The sequence below is a fragment of the Lutra lutra genome, chromosome 11 (genome assembly GCF_902655055.1).
Source record: "Lutra lutra chromosome 11, mLutLut1.2, whole genome shotgun sequence".
Taxonomy (NCBI): Eukaryota; Metazoa; Chordata; class Mammalia; order Carnivora; family Mustelidae; genus Lutra; species Lutra lutra.
In genome coordinates, this window is record NC_062288.1 from 94549675 (window position 1) to 94561727 (window position 12053).

At 50.0% G+C, this 12053-nt stretch overlaps 1 protein-coding gene across 3 annotated transcripts in view; it reads left to right on the top strand.

The window, feature by feature from the left end:
* The window catches only part of TBXAS1 (thromboxane A synthase 1), a 165228-nt gene that overhangs the window by 110289 nt on the left and 42886 nt on the right, over window positions 1-12053 (top strand). For all 3 annotated transcript variants that reach the window (XM_047695482.1, XM_047695484.1, XM_047695483.1), the window contains 4 exons: window positions 2874-2962; window positions 4704-4852; window positions 6551-6681; window positions 10463-10777. In XM_047695482.1, the coding sequence (XP_047551438.1) occupies window positions 2874-2962; window positions 4704-4852; window positions 6551-6681; window positions 10463-10777 (684 nt within the window). The remainder of the gene's footprint in view (window positions 1-2873; window positions 2963-4703; window positions 4853-6550; window positions 6682-10462; window positions 10778-12053) is intronic.

Sequence of the window (12053 nt, forward strand, 5' to 3'; positions counted from 1 at the left end):
AAAGAATACAGCTGTCCTGAAGATTCCCGCCCCCACCCCCACCCCCCCACCAGAGTTACCAAGAATAAATCAGGATAGCCATTCTTATCCCTGTTTTGAGCGGACTCCAGGATAGGCACATGAGGTCAATTCCATTTCTATTTTGGCAAATCATTGGACAAACTCTTTCCCGGCCAACTTACCCATCAGTTGGTGCCTGGCTGACTATTTACTTAGGTTCACGCACAAGTGGCCGAAGAACCAGAAACACTGATGACTGACCAATTCTCTAGCTCCCTAAAGTAACGACCTAGTGGAGGGCCACAGGTTCTGTGTTTGCTCCTGGACACACAATGACAAACCGAATGAAGGCTTAGAAGGCACATTTACCAAATCTCAGAGGGAACAAGAAGCAATAGCCAATGTTACGGAAGATGAGACCTGAACGCATGAGTACGCCCCTTGGCCCACCTATACTGAGCAGCACACGCACCCTCGTGCTCTAAGGCCTTGAAGCTGGATGAGCAGAAAGTCCTTTTTCTTAGAATTTTCCTCTCCAGATACTTCTCCCAGAAGGCTTGGCCACAAGGGAGAATCTCAGATGTTCTGTCATCTCTCCACAGAGTGGGACGGAGGGGGCAGTGTTCTGCTCTGAACATCTGCTCCTTGACCTGCCCGTTGGTGTTGCCCAGGCCACGGTCCCCACTCCGGGAACTCACACAGCCCTGAGCTTAGCCGACAGCTCACTCTTACTCAGCAGGAGTGTCCTTCTGCTTCTCAGGACCATCTCCTCCAGAGAGAGCTCCCACAGCAAACAGTTGGGCCCCTGGTGTCACAGTTCTGTCCTTACACTCCAGAACACATGGGGTGGCTTTCAGACCTCCAGGAAGGAGGGGTCCAACAAAGCCATGTGTCCCTCCAACACCTGGCCAACAGCCACCCAGGCTGTCCCACTGTGCCAGGCTTCTCCAATCACCTGAATGTCTCAGGGGAGTTGAAAGATTGTTCTGCTCAGAACACATGGCAGGACAATTTTTTACAGCAATAAATGTAATGTAAATATAAAGCTTTTCTTTTTTCTTTTCTTTTTCTTTCTTTTTTTTTTTTTTTTTTTGGAGTTCCAGTGGGCTTTTATTGAGATAAATTAACAAAAACCAAGATTTTATCAACCATTTTTTCTGAACCTAATATAAAGCTTTTCTAATGAACGGAATCTGAAGTGTCAAAAAGTCAATTGCATATGGCGATGATTCCTGGAAACAGACCTTGTAGCTTTTGCTGACCTGAACCTCATATTTGCCTGTCCCACATGTCTTCTCAAAAAGTCCACATACACCTGGGCTTGGGACTGGCATGCAGGGAAGTGATCCATTTATGATTTATGGGATCTTACCTGAAATATTGGTGTTCCACTGATGGAGCTGCCTTTTAGGAGTAACACTGACAAGACAGAGAGAGAGAAGAATGGAGAAGTGTGCGCAGACCATGTTGTGTGAGGAATGTCTAGGAGGTAAAGAGGACCAGCGCTTGCTCTCTGGGCATCTGAAGCCCTACCGTGTGGAAGAAGTCTACTAAAAGCAGGGAGAGGTTGTCAGAAGGGACAAATTTTGGCTCAGTACAACATACCTTCTAATAAGTAGATTAACATTCTATAACTTTCCCTAAAGCCTCAAGATTTTCAGGGCCAAGACTGGGTCTTAAATAATCATTCAAATTCATTTCCTCCTTCAACAAATAATTACTGTGTGCTAGGCATTGCTCTGGGTTCTGGGAACATAAAAATGAACAAAAAGACAAAGAGACAAAGAGACAAAAATCTTCTCTGCCCTCAGGAAGTTACGGTCTAGTGTCAAATCGTAAAATCTGAACCTATTTACATTTCCAAAAAAATGTCTTCCATAAGAAATGCTCAGAACAATGTGTTACAGCATGTTGCTTTAGCTATGGTGTTATTCTAGAATGTGCACTCATTAGAATTACACCATATTCTACGGTGGTGACTTGGCTTTGTGAACATATAGGAGAAAAGATAAGATCACGTGAGTGGCCTTTAGGCTCCGCAAAGGATCCCACCTGCTTGAGCCAGACTGCTGGGGTCAGAGTGACGGCAGCCAAAAATGATTTCCAAATGAGATCCAAATTTGGTGAAGCTGGGCAATAATTACATGAATGTTCACGAAACCATTCTCTGTGTGTGAGTGCACATGCTAGACATTTCCATAATGAAAATATTTAAATATTTAAAAAAAAAAAAAAGAAATTCAGCAATTTTCCCAGGTGGGCACGGAAGGTCCCTTGAAGTCAAGGATTCCCTTACACATATGTATTCAAAGGTTTAAGCGGCTGAAGCAAAAATGAATAGGCATCCATCAGAAATGTGCTAAAAGTGATTTTTGTATTGGGTAAAAAGTTGAAATGGACGACCTTACGTTCCTTTGGAGACTACGATTCTATATTCTAGCAGAAAACCTAAAGTAAAATTCGAACCAAGCAAACATGGATTGGGGCTAATTCCAGAGAGAGTACATATGGATTGTGGTCTATTTACTCTCTAATGCTAACCAAATGTCATGAAACCGAGTACTGATTCTCATTTCTGTCTAAGCACTTAATGATCATTTTTGTAATTATTTCCCAGTATTTACTCTAAATCCTTTCTTCTTTTTGCTTCCCAAAGAACAGATTGCTTAAGCCAAAATAGACGTTTACAGCTATTGTATTTTACTATATTTGTGAATTTCAGACCCTCCTCTTGATTCTTAGCTGTGTGAAAGTTACCTTGAAAACAATGTCTGTTTTCCCAGGAAGCTCCGCACATGACCTCTTTATCTGCAGCTAATTTAGGTGGGCTCCCTGCATGGTGTCCTAATTACCCCTTTGTTATCTGCTATCAGATGATGCCCCTAATCAGCCAAGCCTGTGATCTGCTCCTGGCTCACTTAAAACGCTATGCAGAATCCGGGGACGCTTTCGACATCCAGAGGTAAGGGCGCTACATGGATACATGACAGATGAGGAATCGTGCGTTTGAATTGCTGCTTCTTGTAACTCTACATAATTGCTGGACAGTTACCTTGGGACCAGCAAACTATGGAAATGCTAGAAGCTCATAAAAAGCATGGGTAGACTGAATAAGAAGAAGAAATGAAACCCGCGTAAGATGTGAAGAGAATGTGAACAAAGCCCAGGGTAGGTGTGGCGTGTTGAGGGAGGCCTTGAGTGGGCAGCGGAGTGTGGGTGGACACGCCCTCCGACCTCTGCAGATGCAGGAGGAGTCAGAGCGACAAGGTGGGGCGGGGGGCGGGAGGGAGGGGTAAGCTGGGAAAGTCCATGCATTTTTACCGCAAGAATTGTGCACCTCAGCCTAGAAGCCAGGACTTAGTGGTGGACTCCAAATTGAAATGACTGATTATCTGGCTTCCCCTCCAGTTGTCCTGGGCTAAGTCATGGCTTCCAGCCCGGGGGGAGCAGGGCGAGAGAGGCAGGTCAGCCAGAAGCTGATTCGTTCTTATTATCATTACTCATAAAGTAATAACATAAACCATCACCAGCATTCAAATGGTGCCGTGGTGTTTACAAAATCCTCTCACACTCTTTTCTCTTTGGTCATGGGCTGTGTGCGTTGGTTAAAGACCAACTATGAAAGCAAAGTAAATAACTAACTTAAAAACCCTTAACTCTTGGGGGGTTAGGATCAGACGCAATCACACTCAGTAGGCAAACTGTTTTCACTATAGCGGGGACATGTGTAATCAATTGTAGGAATGTTTTCAATCAAGCACACAAAAGAAAAGAAGTCATCTGGAGATGTCATTTATTCCTTAACGATAAGCTGTTGGTGATAGAGCCTGGAAGAAAGGAACTCTGTGTATGCCCCCCCGCTCCAGTGTCGAGCCACAAAAAATAAGAACTTTTCATTATAAAAGGAAATACATACCCCGTTGGTAGCCTTTTTTTTTTAGAAATAACTTCACCTGACTGCTCCTGGGAGATAGCACAAAAAGATCATTCTGGCTTAAAAATGGCCCTTTGAGGGCAGGTTTCCTAGAGCCGAAGAGGTTAACTTTGCTGGAGCTATTGCCACTTTTCCTCCTATTTGTTTCTAAAGCGCAACGTGTGTTTTCTTTAATAACATACATATGTTCATGAAGCTGGTCCCAAAGTTTGTCTTCTATTTATTTGAGCGTGAAGCGCCCTTGTTTTTGGTCTGTTACTCTTAGAAAAACCATAAAATCATTAAGAGGGAGAGGGGGACAAAAATAACAAAACTAGACAACCAGGTTGCCAATTTGCTGATCCCAACCTGCTCTGTACCAGTGGACCCCTCGATCCTGGCTTTGGACGGACTCTGCACAGCTCTGGCTCCATGCACGTGGGCTTTGGGTCAACCGTTTCCCTCCACGGGGAGGAAGGTTCGGAGCCTGCTTCTTGGACTCTGTAGCTGGTTGATTCAGGCTGCTTGGAGCCGGAGAGTCAAGGAAGTGATGTTCTCCTCCCCTTCCCAGTCTTGGTTTGCGGCAGCTATCCAGTACGTTTTCGCGTGTCCTCCTGAATTCTGCTGCCATGCTCGAGGGATCCCACCCCTCACTTCAGCTCTGCAGGAAGCTGCTTCCCACTGCAGCAGGCAGACGATGGAGCCGGGCCCCTTGGTGGTGGGGGCAGGGCGCGATGGCCAGGCCAATGGCAGAGTCCTTCCCAAACCCAAATGGCTCCCTCTCCCGCAGGTGCTACAGCTGCTACACCACGGATGTGGTTGCAAGTGTCGCCTTTGGGACCCAGGTGGACTCCCGAAGGGCCCCCGAGGACCCCTTTGTGACGCACTGCAGGCGCTTCTTTGCATACTCCATCCCCAGGCCTGTCCTGGTTTTAATCTGTAAGTACAGCTCTTGCCCAGGGGGACCCGTGTAGGACTGGGGTCCGGCAAGCTGGCCAGACCCCATGGCAGCTCTCGGGGCTCAGGAAGGGGCGCTGGAGGGGTCTCTGAGACTCGCCCTGCAGGGTCCGCCTGCAGAGACCTTAAGCTCCTGGAACCACCCAGGCTTCTGCTGTCACCGGCCGGGGCCACTCATTAGCAAGGCGGGTACTGCTGGCCTTTCTCGCCACCGCCGTCGCGAGAACCACCTCGTCCCCACTTCACAGATGAGAAAACTGAAGCTTAGAAAGGCAGAGCCAAGATGGGAGCCCAGAGCCTTTCATTTTCTATGACATATTCCTCCCCTCCAGCAAAATCCTCTCCAGAAGTCTTCTCCGCTGGAAGCCCAGCACCCGGCAAACTAGAAATCATACGTGAAGGGTGACTGGCAGGTTACCTAATGCCATGGGGACTGGTCGATTTATTTTATTTTTATTTCAAGAAGTGAGTTTTTGCCCTCTGGCCAATTCCAGCATCTTCTTGCTTTTATGGAAGTGTTGAAGCGTTGCTATTGCTGTTATTGATTATTGCCCGAACTTATAACCTTTCTGCCGGGCTGCTAAATTGTATCCATTCCTCGGTCAGTCCCTTTCCCATTTGTGAGTCCATTTCTGTGGAAGTCCTGGGCACCTCCATCAGCTCCGCGCTGAAACTGTACTGAGGGGTCGCCAAGGGGATTCAGAGCAGCCTCCTCTCTACCCTTTACCCCAGCCACCCCCTAGGAGCTGCTTCCCCGGGTCCGCTCCACCTGTGGTGGCCCCGGGACACGGGCATGTCCTCCGGTGGGCGGCTCCCGCTGTCCTGGCGCTGCTACACCTTGTCTCTCGGCCACTCTGAGCCCACCTCCCTGCCACACCACAGTGGTTCAGGCTCTGGCTCCTGAAAATGGGCAGAGTATTCTGAGAGCTCCAGGGTCCAGAACTAGCCCCCGATCCGGGCTCCCATGCAGTGCCTGTGCCCAGTGGGCCCCCAGTCTGTGCTGGGAAGCAGAGCTGACCTGAGCCACCCTGTAGCAGCTCAGCCCCTCAGCTGAGCCCCCCACACACACACACTCCATGAGGGGATGAGTGTCCCTGGCCCAGGGAGCCCTGCCAAGGCCGTGGCAACAAGGGCACAGGCGGCGCGCCTGGCACAGCAAGGGAGGATCCCGAGGGGCCAGCATTCTTGCCAGCGATGGCCGTGGCAGCTCTTGGGGACCACTCAGGTGGTCCCTCGGGGGACGGTTACCCCTAGGGAAGCAAAGGCAAATGTCCAGGAAGTTAAGAAAGCAGATCTGCTTCCCGCCTTGCTCAGATGTGAAACATGCCCCAACATCTGTCCTTCCTTGATGGAACACGAAGACCTCGGGCCCTCCTACCTAGGACCCCGAAAACTCATTTCTAAGTGCGAGCTTGACGTCCCAGGGGCCGGATGGCAGCGCCGACGCAACTGAACAGACATGCACTGAGCCCTTGCAACGTGCGAGGGGCGCTCAGGAGTCGGGAGGTGGAATCAGGCTCGAGCCCTGCGATAAAGCACGCGGACCCCGAGGGGAGCCCTGCCTTCCAAAGGGGGGCTGCGGGGGCGGGGGGGGTTCTGCTTCCCTGGCAACAGGCATCTGATAGCCCCGGGTTACTGCCGCCCTGTTTTCAGTGTTGCTTTTGTTTTTTCTCTTTCAAGTATCATTTCCATCCATAATGGTCCCACTGGCCCGGATTTTGCCCAATAAGAACCGAGATGAACTGAATGGCTTTTTTAACAAACTCGTTAGGAACGTGATTGCCTTGCGGGACCAGCAAGCAGCAGAAGAGGTAAGGGACCGTAGCAGGACACAGCAGCGAAATGGAACGGGGCCTAACCTCGCACGGCTCTCCCCTCCCTCTTGCCTCCCCATCCCGCACGCTGGCCTTTAGCCGCCTACTGCTCAGGGCTTTCCAGGGCACTAGAAGGAAAGGAGAAGGGGTGGGGTGGTGGGGGCAAACACGGATGAGAAGGGTGAGGGCAGAGGGGGAAGGACGGTGGAGAGAAGCCCGGAGTAAACTGTCCACATTCTGACATGGGTGCCCCCCCAAGTGCACAGCCTCTCTCTCTCTCAAGCACCGGCATCAGCCGCCCCAAAGAAGTTTCTAGATAAATGCGCCAACATGGACTTTCCATCGGCATATTCGTTCTCCTGAACTTCGGCAAGATGGAGTTTTACAACGCGAAGAGCATCAGCAGTAGAGAGGGTCTGGGCAGCTGACAAGCAACCCCCACTGGCTTTTAGCATGGAGGACGTGGCTACACAATTGGGGGCTGAGGGCTCCTGCGCATCCTTTGAGACCTAGAGACTTCTTTCCTCCCTACAGATTTGCACCAGGCCTCCTGCAGAGTGGAAATCCAAGAAATATTTGTTGTTTGAACTTGGCTGAAAACAGAAATAGGACTTTCCAGTGTTGGGAAAATAATTTCACTGTTGGATACACTCATGCATGTATAATGCTCTTCTTTAAGGGCCTTGTTGCATTCAAGAAAGTTGCTTCAAAAGGAAAAAATAGGCCTGAAATGTCTTCTCCGGAACTGATTCGCATGAGCGTAGCAGAGTTGCCTCAAAGACTGGCTCAGAGGGTTTAACGAGGGACGCGGAGATCCGGTGGCTGCACCACTGGCCCAGAATGAGATGGGGAGTGGGGGCAGGGCCAGTTAGTGGAGGGAGGCACCAGCAGCAGCCTCATCCCCCTGGCTTCCCCCCCCCCCAATACTGGGAAGCAAAGGTGTCCCAGTTCAGGAGGCAGGGGAAGGTGCACAGACGCTCACAGACCCTTGGCCCACACACCATCATGAACTCCACTCGACGCCCTTGGAAGTGTGGGAACTATCAGCTCCCTGGGGCTCCCTGGCCCAGCCCTGCCCCCTAAAAGGACAGAACATTCTCATCCGGGTTCCTGCATCTCCACAATGATGAGGAAGCCTGAGGAAGGAGGGGTGAGGGAGCCGCGTTTTCAAACCTCAGCAGTGCTCTGACGGGCTTCCTGATGACAGTTTTGTCACACGCGCTCCCCTCCCCCTCCCCCAGCCCGAAACCCACAGGCTGTGGGTGGAATCAGGCTGCAGATCCTAAAACTGTTGCGCCCAACGGCTTACTGTGAGGTGAGGGGTTTATTAAAGATCCAATTACTAGGATTGCCTCAAGCTCTTCCTTTCATAAACTCAAGAGCTATTTGTTTCAAACAATGAGTTGATCTGAGAAAAACCTCCCAACCACAAATCCAGGACTGCCCGTGTCAAGACAGAGCTATTTGGTTACTAAGAAAACTTGCTTTAAACCCATCTAAACTCTGTAGACATTCCATCAAGCAGATGTGTGTTTGCGCAGTGGAAAATGCAGCACAGATGTTAAAAGGTAAATATTTTTCTAAGCTCTAGCCGATGGGTGGATTAGACACCTACATCTATCAGGGTGCGTATTTTTCTTGGATAGAGCCATAAAGCAGCACTGTTTCAGTCCTAAATGGGCAGTGTTCACATAGCCTCCGTGATGCAGTGCGAATTAAAGAAACCCATCTACGCTAATGCTCTTCTCCAGCGTGCAGGCCCCAGAGAGCAGCCCTTTCCGCTGACCTTTGGAGCTGGAGGGGAAGACGGATTTCTACCACACCCGATGGCCCTCTAGCAGCCTGTCTGGGCAGGGAGAGGAAAGGGGGCCAGCCGCAGCTCCACCACTGGGAAAAGCCACCGGAGCTCTCCCGCCCACCACCAGGGTCCCCACCCTGCCCTCCAGCAAAGTCACAGGTGAGCCTTGGGGACTACTGCTTGGTGCCCTGAGGAGTTTAACCCTCCCCAGCTGTCTGTCAGTCCTGCCAATTCTCATCCAGGAGCCAAGGCAATGGAAGATTCTTAGCTCCCTATGGGCCATCATCCCCTGCCCTGTCCCGACTCTGCTCCAGGGGACCAGCGTGGGCAGCGGGGCCCCAAGAGCCACCCAGATGTCGGCCAAGCATCAGGAGGGAGTCTGGGGAGAGCCAGCCCTTGACGATCAGAAATCAGAATGACCAGGGCCCGGGGTGGCAAGCGGCAGCCAACGATGGTTCACCTGAGCAGGCAGGCAAGACACTCAGGCCCTCGCCCCGGAAACGCAACGTCCTTGAGGCCCCGCATCTTAGCTGGGAGGCCTGCTGGAATCTTGAGAGGCAGACGCCTTGCAAGGTCACAAAAGCGGGGAAGCAGGCAAGCTGCAAAGGCCCGGTGCTCCAAGGTTCCCGCCCCAGATCCCGTGCACTTGTAAGCAAAGCCAACAGCGTCTTTCTCAAATGCATTTTACTGCATCGCAGTGTTCTTGCGGGATTATCTATACAGACCTAACACATGCTCAGCACCACACCCGCCCTGGGGTAGGGGGGTGGCCACAGGGTCCTGCCCTGGACATGTTTATACTCTTACGGAGGAAAAAAAGCAACAAGACGGGAAGTAACTACAAACACACAAGAGAGGGAATTAAGTGCTGAGAGGGAATTAAGTGCTGACGTGTGGGGCACAGATTATTCATGCGACAGAAATTCAGAAGCCAATGAATGAGCAAACGCAGCACCAAGTCAAGTACTTTGAAATTACAGTATGTTCCTGCCAGTGGTTCAGACGCCCTCCTTTCGCTGCTTTAGCCCCATAAACTTTGGAAAAGAGGAACATACTGGCTGTCACTCATCACATTAACGGGCTTTTCGAAGAAGGGAAGTGCCAGGGATACACTTCATCCATACGGAAGGAATATGTAAACACTTGTATAGTTACAGTTAGTGGCTGTGAAAGACAAAGGGTATCTGTGCTGGTAAGGAAAGGAGGGGAAGACAGTAAGAAAGCTCTAAGTACTTAAATGGGGGAGAGGTTCCCCGGGGGGAAAAGGGACCCAAGGATGAAACAAGCATCCTCAAGGCTAGTTCCCTCCCGTCCCCAGCTCTGTCACCTTCCTACTGTGTGAGGAAAATGTATGGCCACCCCCATGAGTCCTGAACGGTACATAAGGGAACAAGGGAGCCTGTGCTTTGGTTTAAATCTGCATGATGTTTTCATTGTTTTATTGTTGGAAAACAAACCAGCCAACCAACAGTTCAAACATGTATAAAGTAAAAAAAATCGAAGCTTCCCCCCATCCTCCCCGCCCCGGTTTTCCCTACCTCCTCCAGCTCCCTGTGAGCGACTGGGTATGGATGTTGCTAAATATTTTCTACGCATGAACAAATACGTGTAATTGTATATATTGTACACATACCGTCTTTACAGAAATGAGATTCCACTGTGCATACTGTTCTGCGACGTGCTCTATTTTTTCCTTCCCAAAACGTCTTAACGCGCTTCCCAATCAGCCCAGTTAGAATGGCCTCATCCTTCTTCAGTGGCATCATCACCATCTGCGGCTTGCTACACCGAAGTCTGAGACCCAGAGTGTATGGGAGGGATAGTCGGGGCTTCCAGATTCTCGCCATTTCCGAGAACCCCACAGTGAGGCTGCTGGTTCCCATCAAGCTCGAGCTCGTTAGAAAAGCTACACCTGCAGGTCCAAGAAATCTCACTCATGTGAGTCTCCCAGAATGCGCATTTTCTCCTTTTGTCCCGTAGAGGCGGAGAGACTTCCTCCAACTGATCCTGGATGCCCGACATTCTGCCCCCTCTGTGGGGGTGGACAGCTTTGATATGGTCAGACAAGTGTTCTCCTCCACCCACTGCGCCGCGGGTGCCCCCCAGCCACACCAGCCCAGCCGCCTGTCCAAGCCACTGACCGTGGACGAGGTCGTGGGCCAGGCCTTCATCTTCCTCATCGCTGGCTACGAGATCGTCACCAACACGCTTTCTTTTGCCACCTACCTCCTGGCCACCAACCCTGACTGCCAAGAGAAGCTTCTGACGGAGGTGGACAGCTTTAATGAGAAATATGTGAGTACAGTCAGTCGTGCGAAATCCGCAGGACACGTGATTTTGTGTTGGTAGAAGTGAAACTTAATGTTATCGATAACTTCCTTGCAAAAACCACATTCTACGTTTTTAAGATGAAATTGGGTTGTTGACCCTGTTCTCCACCTCTCTGGGTTAGCAAGTAAAAGGAAGTGCTTAGAATAACAGGAAAAAAAAAAAAAAAGAAAAAAGAATGAAAAGAAGGTGTCTCGGGCATATACCTTCAGAATCTAGGGTGGTCCATGAAACCAGGCCCGGCTTGGGAGGCGCAAAGTCTGAGCCATGAGTGAGGGTCACAGGGCAGGGACCGGAACGAGGTGTAGTTTCTCAGTGCTCCAGCTGTGGAGTCAGCACTCTCCCTGGGGCACAGGGGTGAGGCAGGAAAGGGAACGGACGGAGTCCTAACTCGTAGGAGCCGACAGAAGGATGGGCCAAGCCAAAGCAGGAATGAGGAGGAAGGCCGTAAATGGAGTGAGGTGAGGTGGGGCTGGCCAGTCCCGAGTCCAGATTCTGTATACTCCTTCTAAATGGGCCTCCTCTTTGGGGAATTTGAAGCAAACTTTCAAGGGTGCTGAGCGAGGCAAGTTTATGACCTCATATTTTTATGGATGCTTTCTGGATATGTATTGCTTTGACTTACAAGATGTTAAAATTGTTAAAATCTGAGCTTTTAAAGGGAAGACCACCCTAAGAGACTTTTTCTATTCCATTCCGATATAATCATGACAGTCATAGTTTGGGGGAGGTGGCCGGTTCTTAGAATCCTTAGAAACTTTTGTTACATATTAAGCTGAAAACTGCTTTCCAGAAAATTCCACGTCTTCATCCCACTGGGGAAGTAGATGCAAGGTCAGCATTTTTCAAATATTTGAAAACGTCATGAACTGTGTTCCCAATTGCCTCAACTCTGGGCTCATCACGAGCTTACAGTCCCCTTCACGTGCCACCGTTGTGACATCTGCCAAACCAGGTCTCCCCCATCCACTGCGTAGACAATTGATTTTTTTTTTCCAGCCTAGATGCAAGAGTTCATATTTATCCTTATTATTGCTCGAGTCAGTCAAAATAATTTTGAATCTTGCTTCTGCCATCTGTCATATTAGCAATTCTTCCAGCCCGGTGTCATCTGAGACTTGCTAAGCATGCCTCCTCTTCCATCCAAGTCATTGATTAACATGTTGAACAGGACGGGGCTTCCCTCCAGGTTGACATCGACCCATTAATCAATATTCTTTGGGTATGGAGTCTCCGCAAGTCA